Raw genomic sequence first — 27,579 nt, 5'->3', positions numbered from 1 at the left:
CCTGCCCCGTTAACCCCCGGTCACCCGCCGTTACCCCTTGGGGACACCCCCGGCACCTCTGGGGCACCCATCGGTATCCCTCTGGAAACCCCCGGTAGACCCAAACAACCCTCAGGCACTGCCCGGTACCTGTCAAGCAACCCCATGTCTCTTCATGCTACCCCCCGGTGACCCCAGCCCCTCACCGCTGCTTCCCCCAGCCCCTCTGCACGGCCCCGTGGACACGCCCGGGCATCCTGGTATCTCTGAGTACCTTCCTGTTACCACTGTGCATCCCTCCAGGTGCCCCCATGAACCCCGGAACCCTTGACCTCCCCCCACCACTCCCCGTAGTAACCCCCCCGATCTCCTCCTGCTAATCCCGGTGCCTCCTCCCCCTCTGCTGCCTATGGCTGCACAGGACCCCCAGGCCTGCACTGGGACCCCCGGGGGGGACCATGTCTGCACCCCAACCCTGCTAGAGTAGGGGGGGGTCCTGTGGCCCCCGAGGGACAGTGCCCTGGGGGGTTCCTGGGTTCCTTTATCCCCCCCAGCCTGGAGCAGCATCTCATGCACTGGGCCCCCATATAAGGCTCCCCCCCCCTGCCGGGGCTGGCAGCACTGGAAAGCCAGCGCTGCTTTCCTGGCAGGACGCGGCCAAGGTCACTGACGCCACAGGGAAGGTCCCCAGCTGGCACCCGGGGGGAGCAGCCAGTGCAGCTGCAGCCATGTCATGCTGTACCTTCACCCTCCTCCTCCTCCTCTTCCTCCTGGTGGGACCATCCCAGTGGGGCCAGGGGCACTGTATGGCCACCCCAGAGCCCCGGAGCACAGCCACGTTCCTCCATAGTCCTGCAGCCTCACTCTCCATCCCGCGGGACATGCTGACCTTCCCGGAGCACAGACACGGCCTCCAGCGGCAGAAGAGGGACTGGGTCATTCCCCCCATCAACTGCCCCGAGAATGACCGGGGGCCCTTCCCCAAGAAGCTGGTGCAGGTACATGGCCCTGAGGGGACAGGGCGTGGGAATGAGAGGCCCTGGAGCACCAGGACCCCTCTCACCCCTCTTTTCATGCCTCACCACCAGATCAAATCCAACAAGGACAAGGAGACCAAGGTTTTTTACAGCATCACAGGACAAGGAGTGGACACTATCCCTATGGGCATCTTCATCATCGAGCAGGAGACAGGGTGGCTGGAGGTGATGAAGCCTCTGGACCGGGAAGAGAAGGATAAGTACATAGTGAGTGAGTGGGACCTGGAGCAGGGGGGGACGGTCATGAGGGCTGCACACAGGCTGACTGTGTTCTTACAGCTCTACGCCCATGCTGTGTCAGCCAACGGGCAGCCTGTGGAGGACCCCATGGAGATCATCATCGCCGTCACTGACCGAAACGACAACCCGCCCATCTTCTCCCAGGCAGCTTTCCATGGCTCTGTGTCAGAGGGAGCTGAGCCAGGTGGGACCACCATCACTGCCTGAGAGGCAGTACTGGGGGAATGTGGGGACAGCTCACCAATAACCACCTACTCCAGGCACGCCAGTGCTGCGGGTGCTGGCCACTGATGCAGACAATGCTGTGAGCTCCAACAACGGAGTCGTGGTCTATTCCATCCTGAGCCAGGCACCGGAGCAGCCCCAGCCCCGCATGTTCACCATAGACAGCAGCTCCGGGCTGATCTCTGTGGCCATGCCAGGGCTAGTGGCAGAGGTGAGTCCCGGGTTCAGCCCCCACCCAGTGCCCACTCCCAGTTCAGGTGTGATGCAGCCTCTCACTGCAGGCAGTCCCTGAATATACGCTGGAGATCCAGGCAGCCGACATGGGGGGACACGGGCTGCAAGCCACCACCACCGCCCGCATCACAGTGCAGGTGAGACATTGAGCCCCCCCACTGCCCACCCAGCACAGATGGGGAGGGTGAGGCTGCGGTGAAGCTCTCAGTAGCCCCACACACCCGGCCGCCGCACCGCCAACGCGCTCCAGGTGCTTTCCATGGTGGTGGGAGGTGAGGCTGGGATGGCAGCTCCACGGCGGCTTCTCCTGGCCCGGCGCCCCATCTGCCCGCTGGGCTCTGGGCCACCAGCCCCAGGGCTGCAGCACTGCTGGAGAGTGGGTGCCAGTGGGGCTCCTGGGCACAGCTCCCAGTGGGAAGGCGCCCGTGCCGGCTCAGCCCAGCCAGGGAGGAGCACCCAGTTCTGCGGGAGCCTTGTGCCAGGATAGCGGCATCCAGCCACGCCAGCTCTGTGGGGAGAGGCTGTGGCGCCAGGAAGGGCGGCCAGGGCCAGGGATGGCGTTTTGCGCAGTGTCACCGGCCACAGGCCCCTGGCTGAGCGGGACCGAGGACAGCCAGGTAAGCTCGCCGGGGTGCCTCTCCGTGTCAGCCGGTGCCGGTGTCGGGCTGGCAGTAGGAGCTGGTCCGGCTCCAGGGAGGCTGCCTGACCGTGCTGGCTGCTGGGACGCAGCCCTGAGTTGTGGTCCCACCCCAGCCTGGGAGCTCCAGCAGAGGAAGGGGCCCAGCTGCCCCAACTGCTCTGACCTTGACCCCAGACAGCTCCAGAGAGCTGTCTGGGGGTCAATGTCCACCCGCATGTGACACTGTGGGCAGGGATGGGGCTGCTGGGACGGTGCTACTTCCTTGTTGGGTCCAGGCTGGCTGCAGCTGCCATGCTTTGGCCCACGAGGACAGGCAGGTGAGCAGGGAGCGTGGTGCTGCTGTAGGCACAGAGCCCTGCATCCCAGCACGAACCAGCCAGCACCCACACTATGGTGGTTGCGGTACCTGGGGCTGAGCCCTGTGGCATGGGAAGGAGGTGGGGGCCCATATCCCAGCTGTGGGGCACAGCAGGGTGTAGGGGCTAAGCTATGGCACAGCCAAGGGGGAGGCACACAGTGCTGCCAGGACAGGTCCCAGGCCCTCTTTCCCCTCTGCTGCAGGCTGACAGCATGTCCGATGCAGGGAATGGCTCCCTGACCACCCACGTGCTGAACACGGTCACGGGGCTGCCGGCGGCTGGCATTGTCATCCGCCTGGACCAGCTGGTGGAGCCAGGGCCGCAGTGGAGGGAGCTGGCACAAAGGTAGGAGAGCTGGTGACACTGGAATGGGACAGGAATGCTGCTGCCAGTCCCCGTGAGCTTGTTTGAAGGCTCCTGGCACAACCGGCTGCCCAGCCTTTGCCTGGGGGCTGCCGGCAGCAGGGCCAGTACTCAGGGGTATGATCAGGGCAGGTTCTGGGAATACAGCAGGGCTGGCTCGGTCTGGTTTCAGGCACACGGACACGGATGGGCGCTGCCGGCCCCTCCTGGCAGCGGGACAGGCCAAGGCCGGCACCTACAAGCTGTGCTTTGAGACAGCACCGTATTGGCAGGGGCTGGGGCACACCAGCTTCTACCCCTACGTGGAGGTATGGAGTGTGGGGAGCCTGGGGCAGGTCTGGGGCCACGGTCGGGCTTGGGGGGGCTGTAACCCCCTGGGCCCGGCTCTGGGAGTGGGATCCCCACCACTGACTCCTTGCTCTCCCTCAGGTCATCTTCACCATTACTGATCCAGCACAGAAGCTTCATGTCCCACTGCTGATCAGCCCCTACTCCTACACAACATACCGGGGCAGTTAGGGGGGCACGGCCTCCCCTCAGGGATGCAGGAACGATGGCACTAATGCCATTAAAGGCTCCAAACACCACCATTTGTCTCAAAAAATCACCTTCTGGTTGGGGAGTGAAGGAGGGAGCCCCAGGGGCAGCCTGGTATGGTTTGTGGGATGCCCAGAATCCTCTAGCTGCATCATGGTCCCCCTGGAGAGAAGAGGGTCCCAAAGATGTTCACTGGGGTCTGTTTAATGGCACAGAGCAAGAACAGGGCACAGCCCCACTTCCAGTCTGCCAGTGGGACCCTCAGTGCTGGCCAGTGTCAGGTGGGCACCGAAACAAGTCCGGCGGGGCCCTGCCCTAGCTCCTGCCCCGGCAGGGGGAAGGCCAGCGGCTGGAAGCCCAGGTTGTCCAGGGGGATGCCGAAGGCCATCAGCTTCGCCTCGAAGGTCTGCAGCATGTCATTGTGTGCCTGTAAGGGGAGGGTCCCCGTCAGCCCTCCACAACCCAGGGCAGGGGCTTCCTGTACCCCCGGTCCTATTTCCATCCTCCATACCACAGCCATGGAATCACAGAGTCGTTTGGGTTGGAAAAGGCCTCTAAGTCCAACCATTCCCCCGGCACTGCCAAGGCCACCACTAACCCACAAGCCCAAGTGCCACATCCACACAGCTTCTAAATCCCTCCAAGATTCCTTCCCAACCTCACCTTGCAGACTCGGGCCAGCTGGAGCTGCAGGTCCTGGATGGTGTCATTCTTGGAGTGGAGCACATCCTGTGGAAAGAGACAGGGTGTGAGGCCATGCTGCCCACCCCCGGGGACATGGTGGCCATGCTCCAGGCGGGAGCAGTGTGGCACAGCACATGGAGGAGCTGCAGCGCCAACAGAGCATCCAGCAGCATGGCCTGGCAGGTGGCCACCACCCTGCCCCCTCCAACTGGCATTGCCAGGGACAGCCAGCTCCAGGCAGGGACAAGGACCTTCTGGATCAACACCACAGCCATCCTGGTCTGCTCTGCAGCACCTGTTATGGCAGCACCACCCTGCCACCACAGCACCGAGGGAATTACAGGGAGCCAAGCTCCCCAAGGCAGCTGAGCAGAGGAATTCGGAGACCCCAGCAGCTGCGGGAGAGCCCGACGCCATGACGCCATCCCAGGAATGTGTTTTCCTTCCACCTGCTGGGAGGTGACACATCTGCTGCCTGTCCCACGGCCATGCTATCCATTCCCAGGGCACTCCAGAGCTTTCCTGCCACCCCTCACAGTGGGGACCCACATGGGGACAAGCGGGAGGGCACCGAGGCAGTGAAGCTGTCATTCCATGTCTGTGCCCAACCCACAGCCAGCGCTGCTCCCCAGCTCTGGCTGCGGCAGGCTGCAGGAATGTGGATCTCTGGGCTCTTTGCAGATGTATTTTTAGCATGGTAGATGCCGCAGAGCCCCGGGATCCTGTTTGCACTGTCCCTTGTGGCCAGATGAGGTTCACTGGGTGCAACCCCTGCGCACAGAGCCCTCGGGAGCCACCGGACCCACCAGCAGTCGGCTGTGTGGCAGCATGGGGTGTTGGCAGTGCCGCAGGGCCTGGGGCCACGCTCCTCCAAACAGGCCCCATCTAGGGACAGATCAGTGCCAAACTCTGACACCCACACGCTCCACTTCAGAGGCAGATCCGAGTGCCCCGCGGCACTGCACATGGCCCTGGGAGTGCCAGCATGGAGTGACATGGCAGCTGCAGCCATTCAGGAAAGGGACTGGCACATTCTGGAGGCTGTGGGCACCCCACAGCAGGCTCTGCCCCACAAAACCTGCCCTCGCCAGTCCCCAGTACCTTCAGCTTGTGCGAGACCAAGGACAGGGCGCTGGGGTCGAGGTTGGAGACTGCAACGACCTCACCGAGCTCCACCTCCTTCTGCTCCAGGAGGCTGAGAAGTCCCTGCAGTTTCCGCTCCAGGAGCAGGTTCTTAAACCCCGTCTTCTGCTGCACCTCATTAATGGCTTTGGTGAACTTCTGGTAGAGCTCATCTCGCTCTGCCTGGACCTGCTCCAGGAGATGGCACAGCATGGTGTCACACCACCCTCAGGAACTCAGGGGGCACAGAGGGGTCTGCAGGAGCCTGACTGGGGTCTGCTTAATGGTGTGGAGCACAAACGAGGCAGCAAACTGGTCTGGCAGCTCAGCCCAGCCATTCCCCACAGCACCTGTAGCCCACAGGGAAGGCAGGTGCTGCAGCACAGCTTCCTCCCTCCATGGTACAGCACCTGTGCTTCTCCTTCCTCCTCCTCCTCCCCTCAAGGCAAGAGACACCACAACAGGCTCCCTGTGGCACTAATTCAGACTCCAGCCAGGGCCCCCCGGCAAAGGGGGGTCTCTCCTTTCCTCCCCACAGCTGGCAGCAATCCCTGGCTCACAGCTAGTTAATAAGTGTCCTAATTGGGACACAGCCTCTCCTCCAAAGTCTATTTCTGAATGCTCTGAATCTGGCGCTGTCTTAATGATGGATTGTTAACGAGGCCTCGGATCAATGTTCATATTCCTGGGGATTTCTACGAATTGCAAATGAGCTCTCTCCCGCCTCAACAGATTTATCTGGGTTAGCTGGGGGGAGAACTCACTCTGCAGGGCTCATCCCAAGCCACCGCGCCCTGACCAGCAGGGGAGCAACCCTGGAACGCTGGCAAGAGAGGCCCGTGGCAATCCCTCCCAGCTCTGCCCCACGCAGCCCCCGGTAGCCCGGGGGGCCCACTGGAGCGTGCACGATTGCTTAGCAAAGTACAAGGCCAGGCCTGTCTGCTGACCGTGGGAGAGGCTGGAGCTGGGAGCAGCTTTGTTGGGAGCAGCGGTTATCGCCCGGCTCGGGATTAGCTTTGGAAAGCCCTCGGCTAAGCACAGGCTCCGCTAAGCCCCCACGCCCTGTCCTCTGTAGAGGGTTTGGAGAGGGTTTGGAGAGGGAACGGGATGTCCAGCCCTGCCTGCAGCTCTCACCTTACTGAACCGCTGCTCCAGCACCTCGTGTTCCCACTGAAGGTCCTTCAGTTCTTTCTGGGTGACTTTCAGACGGGCTTTGGAGTTCTGTGAGCAGGAAGGGAGCATTAAGAAGCACGTGATTGTCTGGGAACTGTTGGGGATGTGTTCTAGGAAGGGAGGAGAGTGAGCAGCAGAGAAAACCAGGCCAACCCCACACCAACCCCTCTGCAGCGAGGGCTACTCTGATCTCTCTCTGGATCCCCATCTGAGATCCCACAAACACGCAGCTAAACGGAATGGGATTCACTTTGCCCAGCAATCCCAGCACACTGAGTGGCAGAGGCCACTGCTTTCCCTCCAGGAACGAGCCCAGGAAAGGATTGGGCTGGCCACGTACCATCAGGATCTCCTTGTCCTTATCATAGCGAGCCAACTTCTTCTGCAGCTCAGCCACCTGCTCCTGGGCCTGTTGCAGTGGCTCCGTCAGCTCCTTGTTCTGCAGCAGCACATCTGTCTTCTCCTTTTCCAAGACAATCTCCTTCTTTCTCATCTCCTCCACCTGCTCCTGTTCTTAGGAACATGAGTGCTGGCTCCTGAGAGCTGCCCAGCCCCTCAGAGACCCCCACTCACCCTCAGGACACCCTCCCTGCTCATGTGACAGTGTTCAGCCCATCAGCAGCAACCACATCAACACCTGGGAACTGCCAAATGCCAGGTGACACCCTGGCAGGAGTGGTCCCTGGGTGGAGGGGTGGCACAGGGATAGGCAGTACCTTCAGGAGGCTGATGAGTGACATGTTTTTGGCAGTGATATCATTGTAGTAGTTCTTGATGTCACCGAAAGCCCCCTCGTGTTTCCCCATCAACTCGCTGATCTGGTTGTTCTTCCTCTCCTCCAGCTCATGGATCTCTGTCTTCCTCCGCAGGTCCATCTCCTCCCGCAGCGCCTGCATCTTCCTGTTGTACTTGGCATCCATCTCTGGGGGGCACAGGGGGGCTGGGTGAGGGGGGGCCTCCTGCAGACCCCATGCCCCAGCTCCTGTGCCATCACATCGGCATCGAGACCCTTGTGGAGTCTGGGGAGGGCTGAGCCCAGGAATGAGATCCTTGGAAAGAGGGCATGGAAAAGCCCCAAGCGGGCCTATCACAACCTGAAATGTTCCCTGAGGGAGACACTAGAGTGAGGACACAGCAAAGGCTCCTCCAGCCATCCCACCCCACAGGAGAAGGGCTGGGGGAAAACTGGCTGGAACTGGGGAAGAAAAGGGACCAAAATGGGGAGGGGAGAAAAAACAGCCAGAACTGGAGGGCAAACTGGACAGATTTGAGGAGGAAACTGGACAGAACTGGCTAGGAAAAACAGCTGGAACTTGTAGGAAAAACTGGCTAGAACTGAGGGGAAAAAACAGTCAGAACTAGGACAGAAAAAATTGCCAGAATTGGAGGGAACCCCCAGTCCACATGCGCTCGAGGTGCTGCTCAGGAGCCCAGAGTAACTCTCCCCATCCTGCTCCCGCAGGTTCTGCCTCTTCTCTGACCTTTGGCCTGTGCCTCGAAGTCACTACGCAGCCGGGCCATCTCCTCCTCGTGTTTCTGCAAGGGAGAAGCTCCATCTTAGAGGAGAGAACCAAATCCTGAGTCAGCCCATCCCCAGGGATTCCCTCCTGCTCCCTGGGAAAGGATTCTGATCCCAATGTTGGTGCAAACAGTGGCTTGGAGGTTCTCCAGCTGCCCTCACAGCTCCCCGCTGCAGGAGACGGGTCATCCAGAAATCCCTTCTCCTCATGCCTGGACCAGAAACCCCACTCCACAGAGCGAGCCAGGGAGGCAAGATCCTGCCCCTGCTCCCACCCTGGGGCTGAGGTGCCTCACAGGTGGCTCCAGCCTGGTCAGGGACGTACCAGGCAGAGGTTTGTCACCGCCGCCTCATTGGCCAACTCCTGCTCCTTCAATTTGATGTTCAAGGAGCGCTTTTCTTTCCACAGCTCCTGCTCCTGGTCCCAGTGATCCTTCTGGGCCCGCTTCAGGGACAGGATTCCCTCTGCCTTCAGCTCTGTCAGGGTCTCCTGCTGCTCATGCAACAGGTGCTTCACCTTCTGCTTGTACACCTAAGGACAGGCCAGAGACTGGGTGAAGGGTTCAGCAGGAGACACCTGAAGCTGGGATGCTGGCAAGACATTCCCAGCTCCTCCTCCTCTTCCCCTTCTTCTCCTCCTCAGAGCTGCTCAAGGCTCACATGGAGCCCTTCTCCCCCACCTTGATCTCCACTCGGTGCCGCTCCTCTGCCTCCTCCATCTCCCGGTCCCGGTTCCGCAGCTCTGCTTTCTTCTCCTCCAGCTCCCGGCGGGTGATGTCCCAGCAGCTCTGAATCCTGTTACACTCCAGCTGGAAAGAATTCCGCTCCTGCCGCTCCCGGTCCAGCTCCTCCCGGAGACGCTGGACGTGCTGCAGCAGCTGCACAGCCGAGAGGAAGAAACAGGTAAGGCAGAGGGGAGGCCTCGGATACGTGCCTCTGGAGACTCCATGTCCCAAACCTGGCAGGACATGGTGGTTGTCATTGGCATGGAGCAGGGGAGGTCCCTGACTGAACCCAACAGCCTCTGGAAAAGGAGTCACAAAACCTCATCCCACTTCCAGCAGCCTGCGACAGGGTTTTGGCTCGCAGTATCCAGTAACACCATTCTCAGGTGTCTAAATACTCCCGGATCATAGAATTGTTTGAATTGGAAAAGCCTCTAAGATTAAGTCCAACCATTCCCCCAGCACTGCCAAGGCCACCACTAAACCATGTACCCAAGTGCCACATCAACATGACTCTTAAATCCTCCCAGGGATGGAGACTCCACCACAGCACTGGGCAGCTGTGCCAGGTCTGGACAGCCCTTTCCATGAAGAATTTTTCCCAATATTCAACCTAAACCTCCTCTGGTGCAACTTGAGTCTGTTTCCTTTGGTCCTGTCCCTTGTTCCCCAGGAGCAGAGCGTGACTCCCACTTGGCTCCACTCTTCTGTCAGGGAGTTGCAGACAGCGAGAAGGTCCCCCCTGAGTCTCCTTTTCTCCAGGCTGAGCCCCCCTCAGCCACTCCTGGTGTTCCAGACCCTTCCCCAGCTCCTTTCCCTTTCCTGGACACGCTCCAGCCCCTCTTTCTTGCCGTGAGTGGCCCAGAACTGACCCCAGGACTCGATGTGCCTCAGCAGTGCTCAGCACACAGGGCTGGAGAGCAGAGGGTAGGATGAGGTGGCTGCTCTTTCCAGGAACAGCAAGAACGCCCCTCCCCAGCCCAGACAGGCATCAGGCAGTGACACAAACCCTGGCTGTCACCCTCTGCCACCTGTTGTCCCCAGAGTCAGGCCAGGCGCCACACAGGGGTTCCAATAGCTGTTCTTGGTGGCCTGGGGAATCTCTCACCTGCTCCTTGCTCATGTCCTCCAGGTCCAAGGCATCCACCACTGCTGGACCTTTCCCTTTAGTCGATCCTTTCTTTTTGGGTGCCTGAGGACAGGAAGCCAAATGCAGGAGATGACTGGGTGAGAGGGAAGCCGTGCTGCTCAGGTCCACCGTGCCAGCCCCGGAGCATCTCTGCTCTCACGGCAGGAACGGGGCCGGAGCAGTGACACAGAGCCGGAGGCCCCGCGAGGAGGCTGGAAGCCTCCGGGACCACCCAGGACCTCCGTGGTTCATGTGACACTGCTGCCGGCTCAGGTCCACAGAACACCTGTACCCAAAGTAATAGCTCGGAAGCGTCACCGCAGCGCTGGGAACGCTGGCGCCGAGGGGCTCTGTACCCTCCCCGGGAGCGGAGCGGGCCGGGGCCCCCAGCCCTCGGGGCTCGGGCCAAGCCCGACCGGGAAAGGCCGGGCCCCACTGCTCCCCCCTGTCTGCACCCCCGGCTCCAGGGGACCCTTCAGCAGTCGCCCTGGTTCTTTCCCCCGGGCTTGGGCCCGGGCCCGCTCTCACCATGGCGGCAGCCGCTGGCGCCGCGGTCTCCCGGCAACGGTCAGGTAACTGTCGCGAGAGGAAAGTGAAATCTCGCGAGAGTTGCGCTGCGGAAGGACACGCCCCCTAGCAACGCCACGCTCCGCCCTGGCAACGGGGGCGGGGCCGGCGGGGGATCCGGGGCGGGATCGAGGGGACACCGGGGACACCGGGGGGAATCGGGGGAGTCCGGGGGGATCAAGGGGACCAGGCGGATCGGGGGGGTCCCGCTGTGCCCAGCACAGCCCCGTCCACCCCTGCGCCCACCTCCGCGCCCCGGGCTGCCCCTGCGGCTGGAGTTTCCCGGCTCCGCTCCCGCACCCTCGGGATTCCCGCGGCACACCTGTTCCCCTGTGCCCCCCCGCTCTCCCCGGTACCCCCCGCGCCCTCCCCTGTCTCCCTCCTGCCTTCCGCTCGTCCCGGTGTCCCCGCCCATCCCGGTGTCCCCGCCCCGGTGTCCCCGCCCCCGCCGCGGCGGACAGGACCGTGCGGGCTGCGGGCTGGCACCGGGCCCGCCCCGCCCAGCACCGGCACCAGCACCGGCTCCGGACCCGGCCCATGGCGGCTCCGGCAGCGGCCGCCACCGCAGGTGAGGGCGGGGGCCCGGGGAGGCGGCACGGACCGGAGCGCCCATCACCGTGGAACCGGGCCGGGCCCCGCGGGGCGTGCGGGGGGAGCACAAGGAGATGTAGGGCGGGAGTGCAAGAGGGAGAGTGCAAGGGGAGGGGGCGCCGGGGGGAGGCATTGGGGGGGCATAGGGGAGCATGGAGCCGTGCTGAGGGTGCCCGGCTGCAGGGGTGGGGAGCTGTGGGGTGGGGGGGCCTGGACGGGACACGGGGATCTGTGCATGGAGAGTCTGGGATGGGGGGGGAACAGAGTGGTACTCAGAATACAAGGTGCTGTCCAGGGGGTCTGAGGGAGCACTGGACTGCCCTGGGGACATGAGGGGCACTAGGATGCTCACAGGATATGGGGGTGCAGTGGGGTGCCCGTGGGTGCAGTGGGGTACCCAGGTGGTGTGGTAGAGTGTCCAGAAGGTCAGACAGAGTAATGAGGTGCACTGGGGACCTGGGGTTGCAATGGGGTGCCCAGGTAATGTGCGGGGACAGTGGGATGCCAGGGGTGTAGAAGAGCGGTGGGGAGCCTGGAGGGTGTGGGGGTGCAGTGGGATGCTCACAGGACTTGGGGGTGCAGCAGGGTGCTCACAGGACATGGGGTAGCAGTGGGGTACCCAGGGGACATGGGCAGCAGTGGGGTGCCCGGCAGACACCCCACACAGCTGCACTAGTGCCTGTGTGCAGAGGTGCTCGGGGACAGGGAGGTAGCCATGCCAGTGGAGCTGGGGGGGCCCCCGGTGTTCGGGGGGGGGCTGCACCTGGTGACAGAGGCGGTGCCAGGGCTCCCCTGCACGCCCATCCCTCCCGCCTGTGCCTGTGCCCCGCACATGGCTGTGCCGTGGCTGCCGGCATGGGGCAGCCCCGGCCATGGCACCGGGAGCACTGGGGGCACCAGGCCTTGGGGGGACAGTGCCACCGGGACAGGCTGCAGGTTCTGTGAGGTGCCCGGTGCCATGGGGTGCTAGTACCGGTGGCTGCCCGGCTCTGCGGTTGCCGTGAGTCAGCACGCGGCGTGCGGGAGAGATCCCTGATCCATCCTTGCTCCCGCCAGGCAGCCGGTGAGCCCAGGCCGGAGCGGCTGGTGTGGCCGGTGGCACTGCCGGTGGCGCAGCGGGACCATGCAGGCAGAGGCCAGAGGGGAATTCCGCGGCCGGGACCAGCGCCCTGGTGGGTGGAGGCGTAGTGGGGATCGGGGGAGCTGTGCTCCTTACCGTGACACCGAGGCTGGGCACCACGTGGGCTAGGGTGGTAGGAGCGGGCAGCCCCCGTGTCCCCCCCGGGAGCGGTTTTCCCAGCCCTGGGGTGGGGTGGAGACCCAGTTTCCCAGCTGGAGAGAAAGTGCCAGCAGCACAGGGTGCGCAGTCTCACCCTGTGGGTCAGGATGTGGCAGAGCTGGTGTTGGAGCAGGGGTCTGTTGTTCTACCGGTCTCCCGCAGCTCCATGTGCCAAGAGCAGGAACCCAACACCCCATAATGTCCCTTTTCCTGTCGGGCTGGGGGGCTCTGTCTCTGCTCCGCTGTCAGAATCCTGGGGAGAGGGAGACAATGCCCATCCCTGTGCCGTGTCACCCTGCACCATGGCCGGTGGTAGCATGGCCCAGTGGTGGCACATGGTGCCAGGGAGCCAGCACTGACCTCGGGGGGAAACAGGGGACAGGGTGATGTGTCCCCTGATGCAGACCTGGGCACACAGGCTCCTCCTGACTTCAGTGCCCACTGAGCCCCAAGGCACTACTGTGCCACCACCTTGTGCCACAACCATGGGCTGTGCTACCACTGTGTGCCGTGACCCTGTGCCATGACCATGTGCCACGGCCGCCTTGTCTCTTCCCGGTGACAATCCTAGCACAATCCGCCCTTGTCCGGGCCCCGGCACAGGCTGCGCTTTGTCTCGCCGACACAAAGGGGCTGCGCGGGGAAGGGGCGTGGGGCGGGGAGCGGGGGCTGCCAGCTGCCGGCATGAGAATCCTGGGCAGCTCTGCCTGTCCCCCCGGCCCTCCCGGGGGGTCCCACTCTCCCTGGCCCCTCAGCTGGGCACCCCACGGGGGCCCCCGAGGGAGCTGCGGTCACCAACGTGGCAGGTGCTGGTGTGGCAGAGCTCGGCAAGGAGCCGCTGGCCCTGGAGCGCCCAGCGGGGACCCCCACCCACGGGCCAGCTCAGGAGACCCCTCGAGTCCCCCCAGAAGAGCAGGGTGGCATCCCTATCCCCAGCGCTGGCCTGCTGCAGGTCACTGAGCGTCGACGTGAGTGTGGCCCTGTGTGGGGTCCCTGCTTGTCCCCAGAGACAATGCTGTCCCTGACACCCCCTGCCAGCCCCTGGGGTCCCTGCCTGTCCCTGGGGTCTCTGCCTGCCCCTGGTTCCTTGCCTGTCCACAGCACTCTCGGCCTGCTCCTGGGGTCTCCTGCCTGTCTCTGGCATCCTTTACCAGCCCCTGGGCTCTCCTACCTGCCCCTCAGGTCCCCTGCCAGCCCCTGGGGTCCCTGCCTGTCCCTGTGGTCTCTGCCAGCCCCTGGGGTCCCTTCCTGTCCCTGGGGTCCCCTGCCAGCCCCCAGCCAGTTGTGGTTCCCACCAAGCTCCTCACCCCCCCAGCTCCCTGGGCCCCCAAGCACCAGACCCACGACCCCTTCATCCCTCACCCACCCCGTGGGCGATAGTGGTGCGTCTCCAGCCCCCCCCCCCCCCGTGCCCGCAGAGCCCCTGAGCAGCGTGTCCTCGCTGGAGGTGCACTTCGACCTGCTGGACCTGACGGAGCTGACGGACATGTCGGACCAGGAGCTAGCTGAGGTCTTCGCCGACTCCGACGAGGAGAACGCGGCCGGAGAGACTCCTGGCGGTGAGCGGGGGGCCCGGGGCCGCCGGTCCCACTCTGTCCGCCGGTGCCGGCCCGTCCCTGACCACCCGCCCACCCCGTCCGTCCCGCAGGGCTGCAGCCGCCGCCGGTGCCGCGGGCCGGGTACCTGCGCTCACCCTCCTGGACCCGCGCGCGGGAGCAGGGCCGCGACAAGAAGCACCTGAGTGACCCCGAGCTGCCGTCGGGACCCCCGGGACCCCCGGACGCCTTCCTGCCCGCCGAGCGCCCGCGGGAGCCGTAGGGACAGGACCTGCTGGAGGACACCGGGACACGCCGGTGCTGCTCCCGTCGGTACCGATGGAGCCCGTCCCCGGGCGCAGGACTCCCGTTAGCCCGCCCGGAGGGCAGAGGCGGCCACAGCCCCGCGGGGGGAGGCACTGGGACCGCCCACAGCCGGTCACCCGCGGCCTCGGGGGGGGAACCCATTCGGCCCCGCCGGGCCCCGGGGGCGGCACGGTTCCAGTTGCCGGGAGCGGCGGGTGGGGCAGGACGGGACGGGTCGAACGGCCCAGCCTGGCCCGACGGAGCGCGGCCGGTGCCGGTGCCCGCCCGGTTCTGATGTAGCAGCGCTGTGATCCGGTAAAACCGACCGACCGACACGCCGCCGGCCTCTGCCCATCTGCGCCGTGGCCGGGGGGCAAACGGGAGGGATTGGGGTCACGGGACACCTCGGGAGCATCGCGGGGGGAGGTGTCGGCTGGTGCCGAGACAGCGCGGCCGCAGCCCCTCCCGATGAGCGAGAGACTGGCTATGACCTCGGCACATCCCCGATAACGCCACACAACGCAACTCCACCCCACCGGGCGGCGCTGGACCGGGGACCGGCCCGGTGCGGGGTCGGTCCCGGTGTTCAGTCCGCTCCGCGGGAGCCTCAGGTCCTCCGCTGCCCCCCGCCGCCGGCCCGAAGCAGAAACACGAATGCTGAGTTGCGTAAAGAGGCTCGTTAATGCTACAGGAAACACTGGGAGGGAAGGGGGAGACACCGGCCCCGCGCCGCGCCCGGTCTCCCCTACCCCGCAACTTCCTTGGGGTTCGGCCCCGTTAACGGCGGTGCTGGGGGGAGATCGGATCCCTGTAGTGTTTGGGTGTGGGCTCTGTCCGGTCCCGGGGCTAGCCCTCCTGGCAGCACCCACTGCCCCGCGACAACGGAGCACCGGTCCCTGCCTGCACCCCATCCCTGCCCGCACCCCGGTTCCACATAGGGACGGCAGGAGCCGCTGTGGCGCCTTAACCGGATCCCAGTTAACCAGATCCCGGCTCCTCCGGCAGGGGTCCCCATTTTCCCAGGAACAGCTGGGGTCCAGCTGTGCCCCCTGGCAGCACTGCCGTTCCCACAGGCAGAGGGTCCCGGAGCCAGAGCCACCCCAGTACCCAAACCGGCACGGAGCTGACTGTATCTGTCCCAGGGTCCTGTAGTGGGTGGGGAACAGCTGTGGGGCTGAGCCCCTCCGTGAGGTCAAACCCTCCTCAGGGCTCTCCCTCCGTGCCGGAGTCTTGGAACAGGGATTGCTTCCGCAGGCTCAGCCGGGCACACCGGGGACAGGTGGTGGAATTGTCATAGTAGCAGTCCCTGGAGGGGAGGGGACAGTGCTGTGTCACCCCCATGCCACACCCGTGTGCCCCCATCCCACCCTGGTGTGTTGGTACCTGTGGAACACGGCAGAGCAGTCGGCACAGACCGAGGTGTGGCTGTCGAAGGGGAATAGCACGTCACCCTCCCGGCACAGCTCACACACGAATCCCTTGGCCTGGCAGCGCTGGGGGAGCAGGAGACAATGGTGACCCCACCAGTCGCCCACCAGCCCCATGGGGGTCTCCTGGCTCTGTCCCACGGCACGGGCTTACTTCGCAGTCCAGCTTGATGTGCTTGGCAAAGAGTGTGTGGATCTCGGTGAGGGAGCAGCCCAGGCGCCCGGCCTCAATGTCGATCAGGTCCTGCAGTGAGTACATCTCATCGTTCTCCACGAAGTGCTGCCGGTCCTGCAGCTGCAGGGGACAGGTCACTGTGACCATCACCGCTGTGTGACTGTCACCGATGCACCTGGCCCTGGCCCCCTGTGGCCCCCCAGCACCCCTGGGCCTGACCTGCAGCAGCAGCCGTGCCTCCATCGCCTCCTTGCAGGTGATGAAGTAGGGCTTCATCAGCAGGATGTCCTGGCGCAGCTTCTGCGGGGCATGGGGCAGGATGGGGTGGGATGGGAATGGGATGGAAATGGGATGGAAATGGGGACAGGAATGGGGATGGGTGCGGACAGGGATGGGACAAGGACAGGAAAAGGGTGGCAGCAGGAGCAGGATGGGGATGGGGTGAGGATGAGATGGGGATGGTGTGGGAATGGGAATGGGGATTGGGACAGGAGTGGAATGGGAATGGGGACAGGGGTGGGATGGGAATAGGAACAGGAATGGGGACAAGAATGGGAACAGGAATGAGGACAGGGATGGGATTGGAATGGGGACAGGGATGGGAACAGGAATGAGGACAGGGATGGGACAGGAATAGGACCAAGACAGGGAAAAGGGCAGTGGCAGGAGCAGGATGAGGATGGGGACAGGGTTGGGAATGGGATGGGGACAGGATGGAGATAAGGGCATGACAAGACCAGATTGGGTCAAGTTCATCCCTGTAGCAGTCTGGGCATCCTCTGCCCCAAACCCCCCATCTCACCTTGCTTTCCCTCTGTGGGACTCAGTAGGAGCCACCAGGGTCCCCCCACCTCCTGCTCACCCCACACTTCCTCCACAGTTTCACCCCTAGCCCCGTGGGGTGTCCCCTGCCCCTTGGGGTGTCCCCCTGGATCCAGCACTCACTCGGATCTCCACCAGCTCCTCCACGTAGTTGAACAGCAGTGGGTTGATCTCCCGCAGCTTCAGCACCGGCCGTGACACCATCAGTGCCAGGTACCTCATACTGCACCGTGACACCTGCCACCACCACCGGGGCACCGTCACCCCTGGCACCCACCAGCCCTGCCGCCACCACTCCAGGGACCCCTGGCAGGGACCCATTGCAGGGACACAGCCCTGAGGACATGGCCCAACCCAAGTGATCTCTACCCAGGGACCCCCATAGTCAGTACATGTCCCCATGATGTGGCCCCCCAAGTGACCTCTACCAAGGGACATGGCCCCCAGGGACCCCCATGACAAGGCACACAGCCCCCAAGTCACCTCTACCCATGGATGCAGCTCTCAGGGACCCCCACAACCAGGGACGTGGCCCCCCAAGTAACCACTACCCAGAGCCATGGCCCCGTGACCCCCTGGGGTGCCCCCACCCTCTGCCAGGGGCACCTTGCGGGGCTCGAAGTCCCAGTTGTGGATGGCACGGGCGGGCACCACAGCCAGGTCGTTCCAGTGGCAACTGGAGCAGTAGTAGAGGCCGGTGTAGTCGCACTGTCGAGCCTCGCTGGGCACCCCCCCTGTGGTGGCACGGGGCTGGCACAGGGCTGGCACCAGCACCGCCCTGCTCCCTGTTTGTCCCACACCATGTGTGCCCCTGGGACACTCACCAGCACCCAGGGACATGGTGGGGCCACAATGTCACCTTCTCCAGCTCCCTATGGCTCCCGGCCCCACATAGTCCTCGGAGCCCCCACTTTCAGCTCTCCCCAGCCCCACACACCTCCCACCCCACAGCCCCTCAGCCCCAGGCAGCCCTGGCCCCCCCTTCCCCGCAGCTCCACAGAGCCCCCAAGGGAGCCCAGCCCCACACAATTCCCAGCTCCCTCCAGCCCCACACAACTCCATAAAGCCCCTGGCCCTTCACATCCCCCCAGCCCCACAGAGCCCCTAGCTACCCCCAGCCAACCCCCTGAGTCCCTCGTTCCCCTCAACTCCTCCAGCCCCCTCAGCTCAACCCCTCAGCCCCCAGCCCCACAGAGCCTCCAGCTCCCCCCAGGCCCACAGAGCCCGCAGCTCAGTCCAGCCTCCCCAGTTCTCTCCAATCCCACACACTCCCCAGCCCCACAGAGCCTCCAGCCTGCTCCATCTCCTCAGCTCCCCCCAGCCCCAAGAGCCCCCAGCTCCTCCTAGCCCCATCCAGCCCCCAGCCCCCCAGCTGCCCCAGCCCCCCTGGTGCTCTGGGGGCTCACGGAGGGAGATGGGGGCACGGCACTCGGCACAGCGGTAGTCCTGGCTGTCCAGCCCGCTCTCGGGGCAGATGCTGAGCTGGTACTCGGCGCGGTGGCTCACCTGGGCCCGCACGCATGGCCGGCTCACCAGTGGCAGGCACTTGCTGTGGCACCGGTAGTAGCAGCCTGGGGGGCATGGGAGGATGTCAGTGTAGAGATAGGGGGAACAGGGACACAGAGGGGGTGTCCCAAACCCACCTGTGCAGGTGTACCAGGTCTGGATGAGCCCCCAGATGATGGTGCTGCACTTGTCACACATCTGCTTGACGCTCTTGCTCTTCTCCTTGTAGAAGCGATGTTCCAGGACCACCCGGATGTTGGGCTCGTCCTCGCTGGGGTCCTGCAGGGTGGAAAGGAGGAGGCAGAGAATCACAGAACTGTGGAATGGTTTGGGTTGGAAGGGATCTCAAAGCCCATTCAGTCCCCCCTGCCACTGGCAAGGACACCTTCCCCTAGACCAGGTTGCTCCAAGCCCCATTCAATCTGGCCTGGAGCACTTCCAGCATGGCCCCTCCAGCAATGGAGGCCCCCCCAGGCCTAGTTCCAGTCCCACCTTCAGCTCCTGCAGCTTGAGGCGGAGGTGGATGAGCCGGACCACGGCGTCCTTCTGCCGCTCCGAGTGCTCGGGCAGTGCCAGGATCACCCGCTTGCACTCCTCAATGGCCTGGCGCAGCTGTGGCACGTCCGATGCCAGGATCAGCCCCTGTAGCCACCACCAGAGGAGGAGGAGGGTGAGCCAAGCTCCCCAAACCCTCCCCATCCCCACAGTGCCCACCCCACTCACCACAGGGCGGGAGAAGTGGTCCTCGGCCAGCCCCAGGTCCAGGGCGCCCTCAGGGTCCCCTGGGGTGGGATCCGGCTGCTGGGCTGCAAAGTGGGGTACCATGGGGGGGCTGAGCACACTCCCGGAATAGGGGGATACCATTGTGGGGCTGGGCCCCGTTGCCCACCCCAGTGAGTCAGCACCCACCTGGGACAGGGGATTCTTCATCGGGGCGCTCTGGCTGCTCAGGGGTCTTGTTGAAGGGGTTAAGGTGGGCCTGGCGGAAGCGGGCCAGCCGCTCGTCTGACGCCATTGTCACCGTCCTGCTGGGGGACAGTGTCGGGGTGACACTGGCACCAGCCCCCCACCTCAGCCACACCCCACCAGCACCGGCACCAACACTGTCACTGACACCCCGGCACTGTCACCAACACCCTGTCACCAGCACTGGCATCCCAGCACCAGCACTGACACTGTCACCAACACCATGTCACCGGCACTGACACCCTGGCACTGGCACCGATACATCGTCACGGGCACCGACGCCCTGTCACCGGCACCAACACAATGTCACCAGCACCGTCACCGATAAGCCAGCACCGACATCTCCTCACCGGCACTCACAGCCACCGATAGCCCGGCACTGGCACCGACAACGGCACCGACACCCTGTCACCAGCACTGACACCCCAGGACCGTCACCGACACCCCACTTCTGGCACCAACACCCCGTCCCCGCGGACAGACCCGTTCCTCCGCCTCCCACGCCCGTGCCCCCGCCCTGCCCCGCCGCCACCGCCCGCCTCGGCCGACGGTCACTCCGTATCCGCACCGTCCCCGGCCCCGCGCTGTCCCCGCGCTGTCCCCGCGCTGTCCCCCCCCGACCCCGCGCCCCGCGGAGTCCCCGCGCGCCCCCGCCCGCCCGCCCGCCAGGGGGCAGCGCCCCTTCCCCACTCACCGCGCGCGCAGCCGCGCCTGCCCGCGCGCTCCGCCCCGACACGATCGCCCCGCCGTGGCCACGCCCACAGAGCTCCCCGCCCACCTATGGCCCCGCCCCCGCCGCGCTGCTGCCCCCTGCCGGCCGGCGGACCAAGAGGCACCGCGCCCGTCCGGGCGGGGCCGCGCCGGGCCCGCTCTGTGCCCGCCCCTACAGCCCCCACCCCACGGCGACACCCGCGCTGTGCCCATCCCCACAGCCCCCACCCCTACGGCGACACCCGCGCTGTGCCCAGCCTCACAGTGACACCTGCACTGTCCCCAGCCCCACACTCCCCAGCCCCGCTGTTCCCATCCCTACAGCGACATCGGCACTATCCCCTTTAGATCTCCCTAAAACCTCTAGCCCCATTGTACCCATCCATACAGCTTCCATCCCTCCAGCCCCCAGCCCCATCATTTCCTGTCCCTATAACCTCCATTCACAGAGCCCTTGTCCCTATAGCCCCCAGCCCCATCATGTGGTGGTCCCCAGAGCCAGGGGGCTCAGGTCTGTGTGTGCCTCGGATCTCTCACAACTGGGCACATGCTCCCTGTGGGAGCACCCTGGGGTCTGCAACCCCACCACAGCTTGGGGGACAAAGGACCAAACCTGTCCTGGCACAAGGAGGCAGCTGCCACCCTCCACTCCCTCCCATCATGGAGAAAGGTGACAGTGGGGACAAAGGCACCATCCTCCTCGGTGGTACCTTCACCCCCAGATCTTGGGGGGTTGAACCTGTGGGGCAGGAAGGTGGGGGGCAGTGCACAACCCGGGGGTGCCCATGGGCTGATGCAGGTGGACACAGGGGCATTGCCATGGCTTAGGTATGGGGGGTTCCCCAACCACCCCCCTCCTATGGGAATGGCTGGAGGAACTGAGTAGTGGGGGTGTCCTCTGTCCCCCTTCCCAGGAGTACAGACAGGTAGTACCTGGACAGCAATAAATTTATTAAGTATTCAAAAAAAACAATAGACACGAACCAGTAAAAAACGAAAAGGGGGGAGGCAGGACAGAGGGGTGGGGAGCCGAGCTGGCTCAGGGGGGCAGGGGGGCAGGACACACTGAGGGGACGGCAGGGGGGGTACCACCCGGGGGGTGCAGCAGCGCAAAGCCAGGGGGGCCATGGGCAGCGTTGGGGGGTGGCGTCAGGCATCACTTGGCGCCCTGTGCCTCCGACTCCTCCTCGTCGTCCTCGTACATCTCACCCTCCTCCTCAGCTGTGGCATCCTGGTACTGCTGGTACTCAGACACCAGGTCATTCATGTTGCTCTCGGCCTCGGTGAACTCCATCTCGTCCATGCCCTCACCTGTGTACCAGTGTAGGAAGGCTTTGCGGCGGAACATGGCTGTGAACTGCTCTGAGATGCGCTTGAAGAGCTCCTGGATGGCTGTGCTGTTCCCGATGAAGGTGGAGGACATCTTCAGCCCCCGCGGCGGGATGTCACACACAGCCACCTTGACATTGTTGGGGATCCACTCTACAAAGTAGGAGCTGTTCTTGCTCTGGATGGCCAACATCTGCTCGTCCACCTCCTTCATGGACATGCGGCCACGGAAGACAGTGGCCACAGTGAGGTAGCGGCCATGGCGGGGGTCGCAGGCAGCCATCATGTTCTTGGCATCGAACATCTGCTGGGTGAGCTCGGGCACGGTGAGGGCGCGGTACTGCTGGCTGCCACGCGCTGTCAGCGGGGCAAAGCCCGGCATGAAGAAGTGGAGACGCGGGAAGGGCACCATGTTGACAGCCAGCTTGCGGAGGTCAGCATTGAGCTGGCCAGGGAAGCGCAGGGAGGTGGTGACACCGCTCATGGTAGCTGAAACGAGGTGGTTTAGGTCACCGTAGGTGGGGGTGGCCAGTTTGAGGGTGCGGAAGCAGATGTCGTAGAGCGCCTCGTTGTCAATGCAGTAGGTCTCATCCGTGTTCTCCACCAGCTGGTGGATGGAGAGCGTGGCATTGTAGGGCTCCACCACCGTGTCCGACACCTTTGGGGACGGCACCACACTGAAGGTGTTCATGATGCGGTCGGGGTACTCCTCCCGCACCTTGCTGATGAGCAGGGTGCCCATGCCCGAGCCTGTGCCCCCACCCAGCGAGTGGGTCAACTGGAAGCCCTGCAGGCAGTCGCAGTTCTCGCACTCCTTCCGCACCACATCCAGCACGGAGTCCACCAGCTCGGCCCCCTCCGTGTAGTGCCCCTTTGCCCAGTTGTTCCCGGCACCGCTCTGCCCTGGGAAAAGAGGCTCCGATTGCCATTGGTTCCCCGCGCCCTCGCCAGAGGGCTCTGGGGAGGGGATCCGGGCTGGGACCGGATGCTGCCGCCGGCAGCACCGGGAGATCTGACGCCGGGGTGGGGTGGGAAGTGGGAACCGCAGAGGTTTGGCGGCGTGCCGGAGGTGCCAGGCCCCGCGGCATGGGAGGGGAGTGCCTGCTGAATGCCCCGGGGATGGCGACAGGTCGGGCGGGGCAGGGGACTCAGGGGACTGGAGGGAACACGGGGGGGGGGGGGCGGTGTCCTCCTCCCTCCTCAGGGACCTACCAAAGATGAAGTTGTCGGGGCGGAAGAGGTGGCCGAAGGCGCCTGAGCGCACACTGTCCATCGTCCCTGGCTCCAGGTCCACCAGGATAGCACGAGGCACATACTTGTGAGCTGAGAGAGACCCCGTGAAGGAAGGGTATCCGCTGCCGCCCCACCCCGACCCCCAGGGGTGTCTCCCAGCACCCTGCGGGGTCCCATGGGGCTGGGCACACAGATTGTGTCCCCTCACAAATCACAGGGTCTCATGGAGTAGATGCATGTCTCAAGCCCCACCCAAACCACAGGGTCACATGTCTGCCCCCCCCCCCCGGCCCCCAGCCCCCTGGGGTGGGAGCATGTGTCATGTCATATCTCCCCCCACACAACAGGGTCCTACAAGGTGGGTGCAAGTGTCACTCTCCCCCCAAACCACAGGGTCCCATGGGACTGTGTGCACATGTCATGGCCCCCCCACCACCACAGGGTCCCATAGGGGTGTGTGCATATGTTATGCTCCCCCCCCAGATCACAAGGTCCTATGGGGCTGCATGCACATGTGCACCCTGCCGCCCCCAAACCACAGGGTCTGATGAGGTGGGTGTGCACCAGGGTCCAACAGGGCTGGGGTAAAGGTACTGTGTGTGTCCCCACCCCACAAATCACAGGGTCCAATGGGGTGGGTGTACATGTTGTTCCCCTCCCAAACCACAGAGTTTCATGGAACTGGACGCACATGACTCCCCCACACACAACCCTGCAAACCACAGGGTCTCACGGGGTGGGTGTCCTCCTAGACCCCCATGGGGTGGGTACCTCTATCTCCTCCCCCTCCCTGCCCCAACAGTCCCAGCTCCTGCTGCACTGGGGGGTCAGACTGGGGTGGCCCTCTGCAGCCCAGGGTTGGTGTTCCAGGCTGCCCTTCCAGGGTGGTGCTGGGGGGGGATTCGCTTACAAGAGGCCTCATTGTAGTAGACGCTGATGCGCTCGAGCTGCAGGTCTGAGTCCCCCACGTAGTTGCCACTGGGGTCGATGCCGTGTTCATCGCTGATCACCTCCCAGAACTGGGAAGGACAGGGGGCTCAGCAGAGTGGGGTACACTGAGACACCCACAAAACCCCGGGCAAGGCAGGGAGCAGTGGGATCCCCCCCATCCCTGGCCAGGACTGGGTAGAGCAGTGGACACTGGGACGCCACAAACACCCAAATCCCTGAGCAGGGTGTGGTAGGGGCATTAGGATCCCCCAAACCCTGGTCAGGGCTCAGCGGGGCGGGGGACACTGGGATTCCCCAAGCCCTGGTCAGGGCGTGGCAGGGGCATTGAGACCCCCAAACCCCGGCCAAGGCAGAGCAGGAGGGGGTGCACCAGCACCTCCCAAATCCCGGGAGGGGTTCAGCAGGGCGAGTGGCACCGGGAACGCCCAAGCCCCGGTCAGGGCGGGGCAGAGGCACAGGGATCCCCCAAATCCCGGTTGGGACTCAGCAGGGCGAGTGGTACCGGGACCCCCCAAGCCCCGGGTGGGGCGCGGCTCCGGGAGGGCGCTGTCCGCGGTGCTGACGGACAAAGGCGGGGGGCGGGGGGCGCGGGAGGGGGCGGGGCGCTTTGTCCTCCCGGTGCAGCGGGAGCGGGGGGAGGGCAGGGAAGGGGAGGGCGAGCCGGTCTTTGTCCGCCGCCCGGCTCCGCCGCGGCGGGCGGGGCGGGGCGGCGCCGCCGTTACCTTGGCGCCGATCTGGTTGCCGCATTGCCCCGCCTGGATGTGGACGATCTCCCTCATGGTGCGGCCGGGCCGGAGCGCAGCGGGATGGGAGCGGGCAGGGGCCGGGAGCGGAGCGGCACCGGAGCAGAGCGGCACCGGGAGCGCGGGGGGCGGACCCGCCGCCGCCACCGACTTTATAGGCGCCCGCCGCCGCACCGGGACGGCCGCTGACGTCACCGCCGCCCGCAGCCAATCAGCGGCCGCCGCCGCAGCGCTGCAACAGCCCTGCGGCACCGGCACCGCCCGGGCCGCCACGCCCGGCCACGCCCACGGCCACGCCCACGGCCACGCCACGCCGCGGCGGAGCGGAGAGCCCCGGCAGCCGCGGGGGGCACGGCCAGGGGGCACCCCCTGCACCCACCGGGAACGGGGACACCCCGGGACCCATGGGGGCATCCTGGGACCGCGCAGCATCGTCGGGAGCATCCTGGGGCGGTGGCGGCGGCGGTGGCGGCGGGGCGGAGGGGACATGCATACGGGACACCCCCCAAACTGCGTCCCATAACGGGGAAATAGGGACAAGGGACGGAGAGGCCAACCCGGGTGGTCGGGTCGCCAGGAGCCCCCGCGGCATCGGGGACAGGGCTGGTACCGGTGCCGGGGTGGGCGGCGGCGGGCGCGGCCCGAGAACAAAGACGACAGGGATGGGCCCTTTGTCCGGGGGCGGCCCTGGCCGCCCCCCGCGTGGAAACCAGCCTCTCGCCGCCCTGCCGGTTCCTCCCGGTCCCAGCCGGTCCCCACTGGGAGCAACCGAGCTGGGAGTAGGCAGGGAGGGGCCGTCCCCCCCCGGGCTGCCCGGGGCTGCCCGTTGCCAGCCATAGCGTCACTGCAAAGAGCCTTTATTGGGAACCGCGAGCTGCGAGCCCGGACGGGGGCATCCCGCGGCTCATCCCATCCATTCACCGGTCCATCCATCCGTTCGTTTCGGGGCGGGGGTGGCCGTGCCGGTACCGCGTCCCACTGCCTACCAGGAGCACGTCACCACCTCCCGCAGCGTCCGTCGGAGCTCTTGGCTCCGGAAGGCATAGATGAGGGGATCAATCACCGAGTTACAGATGATGAGGATGAGAAAGAGGTTGAAGTAACTGAAGAAGCAGGTGCAGAAGGGGTTGGTGGGGCAGATGACAATAAGGATGAGGTGGAAGAAGAAGGGCCCCCAGCAGACAAAGAAGACCCCCAGGAGGATGGTGAGGGTGACAGCGCCCTTCAGGCTGCCACTGTGGTGGGCAGTGGGAGGCTTCTGCTGGCTGGAGATGCTGTGGAGGTGGTGGCGGGCCAGGGCAAACATGTGTATGTAGAGTACCAGCATGAGGATCAGCATGAAGAGGAAGAAGCTGATGAGGCAGAGGAGGATGGTGTTGCTGTGGTAGTAGGTGATGAGGACGGTGCTGGAGATGGTGCTGGCCAGCCAGATGCTGGCCATGGTCACCACGGCCCTCTGCAGCGTCATGATGCTGTGGTAGCGCAGGGCGTAGAAGATGGTGATGTAGCGGTCGACAGCGATGACCCCCAGGAAGGAGAGGGAGGACACAACAGAGCTGCAGATGAGCATGTCGATGACGTTGTCCATGTGGCGGACAATGCTGGGGCGCATCACCAGCACCCCGTGCTCCAGCAGCAGCATGAAGAGCATCTCCGCCAGGTTGCTGATGCTCACCAGCATGTCGGACACCGCCAGGCAGCAGATGAAGTAGTAGGTGGGTGAGTGCAGGTTTCTGTTCTTCAGGATGGCGGCCACTACCAGCAGGTTCTCCACCAGGCTCACCAGCCCAAGTGCCAGGAACAGCTCATTGGGAATGTCCAGCCCCTGGCACCAGCCGCTGCTGGCTCCGACTGTGGTGTTGCTCTGGTTGCCCTCACTGGCATTCCAGGGCTCGCGCAGCAGACGCAGGGGGGCCAGCGTCGACATGGCCCCTGCCTCAGCCCTGGGGCACACCGTGGCACCCACACACCCCCCGAGCCTCCGTTGTGCCCCGCCAGTGCTCCTGTGGCGCCCAGCGGCAAGGCCGAGGGGACACAGAGGAACTGGGGATGGGAGGTGTGGGGTGTGCCGGGGGTGTCGCGTACCCGCTGGGACCCCCCGGTGTGGTGGCCACCCTCTGCGCCAGCGCTGCCCCACGTCCTACACCCGCTGGCCCAGGGTGCTGGGAAGAAAGGGCCCTTTCTCTGCCTCATTTTAAAGCCGACTCTCATGGCTCCTCCTCCCGAGGAGGGTGGGCATCTGCATGACGGTGGTACCCTGGCAGCAAGTGGGGCCACTGCCAAGGCCAGGGCTGTCAGACCCCCAGGATGGCCCTGGGGGACGTGACTGCTTGAGGTCACCATGTGCTCAGGAGTCATAAATGCCCTGGGAGGGTCCATGCGTCCCTGGGGTCATGCACCGTGGGGGGCTGTGTGCTATAGGGGTCCTCTGTGCCCTGGGGGGATGAGGCACCTCAAGTCTCCATGTTTCCTGGGGTCCTACGTATGCTGGAGGCACTCTGGGGGACTGTGTGACTTGAGGGGTCCCATGTGCCCTGCAGGCCTGTATGTCCTACAGGGGTTCATGTGCTCTGGGGGTCATCCATACACCCTGGGGTGTCCACACACCCTGGGGACCCCCATGGGACCCTGCCCACTGCAGGAACCAAGCTGCCCCACACATTGGGACTGGGAGGGGTCCCAGCCCCAGAGCCCCAGGGAAGGTGTTTCACCATGGGGCAGGCGTGGGATCCGATACAAATTGTCAAAGACGTGATTAAATGGGACACTGCAGAGCCCGGCGCCACAGGGATCCCAGGCAGGCGGGGGGGGGACACGGACCCCATCTGACCATCATGTGCCTTGGGTCCGTGTTGATGCCTGGAGCCGCTCGGCTGCCAAAGAGCCATTCACAGCTCCATGAAAGGCTGATCCCACGGTTATCCACTTCCGTTGGGAAGCCCTTCCCTCCGGCATGGACGAAAATGGTTCAGCTGGATACATTGGGAATGGGGTCCTGTGCTGCCACAGTGCCAAACTACAGGGATTAGAACACCATGGGATTTGGATGTGCCAGTGGGGAACAGAGCTGTGATGGGCTGGCTTGAGATCTGGGGTTTGCACCCAGCCAACCTACCCTGGCTCCATCCCCTAGGGAGACAACACAGCAGAAACAAGGACTTAATCCACATGTTCACCATTACTCGGCAAAAAAGAGGAAAAAGCTTTGTGGGAACAAAGATGAGTTAAGGTTTGAGTGTGGCTGACCTCAAACCTGGCTCTACAAGGTGAAGGTGGGGAAATAAAGGATGGAGAAACAAAGAAGGGGGATGATTTCTGCTACAAACACGATTAAAAGGCTGGAAAAGCTGATCCATGCACAATTCTAGCGGCATAGAGCACTCCAAGACCTTTGGAAGGGTCAGTGTGGTGAGAGGGTGCAGAGTGTTTTGTGGAGGGAAGGAAGCTGCAGGAAGCACAAAGGAGCCGGAGG

General features: G+C 64.5%; 5 protein-coding genes across 20 annotated transcripts; 2 read left to right on the top strand and 3 right to left on the bottom strand.

The window, feature by feature from the left end:
* The first annotated feature begins 11 nt into the window (after positions 1 to 11).
* Positions 12 to 3,664, top strand: LOC116793413 (cadherin-1-like). Of its 10 annotated transcripts, none has more exons than XM_032701249.1 (9): positions 12 to 125; positions 830 to 977; positions 1,068 to 1,223; positions 1,296 to 1,440; positions 1,606 to 1,852; positions 1,966 to 2,332; positions 2,917 to 3,059; positions 3,250 to 3,385; positions 3,507 to 3,664. In XM_032701249.1, the coding sequence occupies exons 2-9, from the start codon at positions 861 to 863 to the stop codon at positions 3,594 to 3,596; spliced, it is 1,401 nt and encodes a 466-aa protein (XP_032557140.1). In that variant the 5' UTR covers positions 12 to 125; positions 830 to 860; the 3' UTR covers positions 3,597 to 3,664. The 10 variants fall into 10 exon arrangements, with proteins under 10 accessions (XP_032557140.1, XP_032557141.1, XP_032557139.1 ...); XM_032701250.1 differs by having other exon boundaries at positions 12 to 268; XM_032701248.1 differs by having other exon boundaries at positions 12 to 282; positions 1,401 to 1,440.
* Positions 3,646 to 10,617, bottom strand: GAS8 (growth arrest specific 8). Its single transcript, XM_032701256.1, has 11 exons — positions 10,495 to 10,617; positions 9,946 to 10,029; positions 8,793 to 8,990; positions 8,438 to 8,644; positions 8,075 to 8,129; positions 7,310 to 7,515; positions 6,934 to 7,101; positions 6,555 to 6,641; positions 5,400 to 5,609; positions 4,278 to 4,343; positions 3,646 to 4,041 (listed from the first exon to the last, which is right to left on the bottom strand). The coding sequence occupies exons 1-11, from the start codon at positions 10,495 to 10,497 to the stop codon at positions 3,892 to 3,894; spliced, it is 1,434 nt and encodes a 477-aa protein (XP_032557147.1). The 5' UTR covers positions 10,498 to 10,617; the 3' UTR covers positions 3,646 to 3,891.
* On the top strand, positions 10,616 to 14,911 carry DBNDD1 (dysbindin domain containing 1). Of its 5 annotated transcripts, none has more exons than XM_032701277.1 (5): positions 10,616 to 11,101; positions 12,181 to 12,296; positions 13,210 to 13,371; positions 13,822 to 13,962; positions 14,052 to 14,911. In XM_032701277.1, exons 2-5 carry the CDS (start codon positions 12,248 to 12,250, stop codon positions 14,219 to 14,221), a joined length of 522 nt encoding a protein of 173 aa, XP_032557168.1. In that variant the 5' UTR covers positions 10,616 to 11,101; positions 12,181 to 12,247; the 3' UTR covers positions 14,222 to 14,911. The 5 variants fall into 5 exon arrangements, with proteins under 5 accessions (XP_032557168.1, XP_032557170.1, XP_032557169.1 ...); XM_032701279.1 differs by having other exon boundaries at positions 10,637 to 11,101; positions 12,185 to 12,296; XM_032701275.1 differs by having other exon boundaries at positions 11,023 to 11,101; positions 13,225 to 13,371.
* DEF8 (differentially expressed in FDCP 8 homolog) lies at positions 14,907 to 19,910 on the bottom strand. 3 transcript variants are annotated; one of them, XM_032701262.1, is made up of 12 exons: positions 19,835 to 19,910; positions 19,084 to 19,199; positions 18,898 to 18,980; positions 18,667 to 18,816; positions 18,312 to 18,453; positions 18,075 to 18,239; positions 17,275 to 17,402; positions 16,792 to 16,905; positions 16,066 to 16,146; positions 15,826 to 15,966; positions 15,628 to 15,737; positions 14,907 to 15,550 (listed from the first exon to the last, which is right to left on the bottom strand). In XM_032701262.1, exons 2-12 carry the CDS (start codon positions 19,187 to 19,189, stop codon positions 15,448 to 15,450), a joined length of 1,323 nt encoding a protein of 440 aa, XP_032557153.1. In that variant the 5' UTR covers positions 19,190 to 19,199; positions 19,835 to 19,910; the 3' UTR covers positions 14,907 to 15,447. The 3 variants fall into 3 exon arrangements, with proteins under 3 accessions (XP_032557153.1, XP_032557154.1, XP_032557155.1); XM_032701263.1 differs by lacking the exon at positions 19,835 to 19,910 and adding an exon at positions 19,507 to 19,525; XM_032701264.1 differs by lacking the exon at positions 19,835 to 19,910 and having other exon boundaries at positions 15,826 to 15,915; positions 19,084 to 19,617.
* Positions 19,911 to 20,781: 871 nt separating this feature from the next.
* Positions 20,782 to 26,034, bottom strand: TUBB3 (tubulin beta 3 class III). The gene is made up of 6 exons (XM_032701533.1): positions 25,094 to 26,034; positions 24,718 to 24,865; positions 24,087 to 24,476; positions 23,324 to 23,432; positions 22,393 to 22,503; positions 20,782 to 22,083 (listed from the first exon to the last, which is right to left on the bottom strand). The coding sequence occupies exons 1-6, from the start codon at positions 26,032 to 26,034 to the stop codon at positions 21,008 to 21,010; spliced, it is 2,775 nt and encodes a 924-aa protein (XP_032557424.1). The 3' UTR covers positions 20,782 to 21,007.
* Between the last annotated feature and the right edge of the window lie 1,545 nt (positions 26,035 to 27,579).

This window comes from Chiroxiphia lanceolata, chromosome 13, assembly GCF_009829145.1.
Source record: "Chiroxiphia lanceolata isolate bChiLan1 chromosome 13, bChiLan1.pri, whole genome shotgun sequence".
Taxonomy (NCBI): Eukaryota; Metazoa; Chordata; class Aves; order Passeriformes; family Pipridae; genus Chiroxiphia; species Chiroxiphia lanceolata.
The sequence above is the reverse complement of the archived record's forward strand: the minus strand, read 5'-3'. Positions and strand labels throughout refer to the sequence as shown.

What these genes read in the sequence shown, in the direction of transcription:
- DEF8 (XM_032701262.1), bottom strand. Translation starts at nt 19,189, where the DNA reads ATGGCGTCAGACGAGCGGCTGGCCCGCTTCCGCCAGGCCCACCTTAAC. An exon ending in TCAAGCTGCAGGAGCTGAAG is followed by an intron (nt 18,454 to 18,666) that starts GTGGGACTGGAA and finishes TCCACCCTGCAG; the next exon opens with GACCCCAGCGAGGACGAGCC. An exon ending in ACATCAAGCTGGACTGCGAA is followed by an intron (nt 15,738 to 15,825) that starts GTAAGCCCGTGC and finishes CTGCTCCCCCAG; the next exon opens with CGCTGCCAGGCCAAGGGATT.
- GAS8 (XM_032701256.1), bottom strand. An exon ending in GGCACCGAGTGGAGATCAAG is followed by an intron (nt 8,645 to 8,792) that starts GTGGGGGAGAAG and finishes GCCTGTCCTTAG; the next exon opens with GTGTACAAGCAGAAGGTGAA. An exon ending in CGGTGACAAACCTCTGCCTG is followed by an intron (nt 8,130 to 8,437) that starts GTACGTCCCTGA and finishes TCTCCCTTGCAG; the next exon opens with AAACACGAGGAGGAGATGGC.
- LOC116793413 (XM_032701245.1), top strand. Translation starts at nt 155, where the DNA reads ATGCTACCCCCCGGTGACCCCAGCCCCTCACCGCTGCTTCCCCCAGCC. An exon ending in AAGAGAAGGATAAGTACATA is followed by an intron (nt 1,224 to 1,295) that starts GTGAGTGAGTGG and finishes GTGTTCTTACAG; the next exon opens with CTCTACGCCCATGCTGTGTC. An exon ending in TGGAGGGAGCTGGCACAAAG is followed by an intron (nt 3,060 to 3,249) that starts GTAGGAGAGCTG and finishes GTCTGGTTTCAG; the next exon opens with GCACACGGACACGGATGGGC.
- TUBB3 (XM_032701533.1), bottom strand. Translation starts at nt 26,034, where the DNA reads ATGTCGACGCTGGCCCCCCTGCGTCTGCTGCGCGAGCCCTGGAATGCC. An exon ending in GAGGTGGTGACGTGCTCCTG is followed by an intron (nt 24,866 to 25,093) that starts GTAGGCAGTGGG and finishes GGTTGCTCCCAG; the next exon opens with TGGGGACCGGCTGGGACCGG. An exon ending in CGCCGCCCACCCCGGCACCG is followed by an intron (nt 24,477 to 24,717) that starts GTACCAGCCCTG and finishes CGGTGGGTGCAG; the next exon opens with GGGGTGCCCCCTGGCCGTGC.
- DBNDD1 (XM_032701277.1), top strand. Translation starts at nt 12,248, where the DNA reads ATGCAGGCAGAGGCCAGAGGGGAATTCCGCGGCCGGGACCAGCGCCCT. An exon ending in CGGCCGGGACCAGCGCCCTG is followed by an intron (nt 12,297 to 13,209) that starts GTGGGTGGAGGC and finishes CCAACGTGGCAG; the next exon opens with GTGCTGGTGTGGCAGAGCTC. An exon ending in GGCCGGAGAGACTCCTGGCG is followed by an intron (nt 13,963 to 14,051) that starts GTGAGCGGGGGG and finishes TCCGTCCCGCAG; the next exon opens with GGCTGCAGCCGCCGCCGGTG.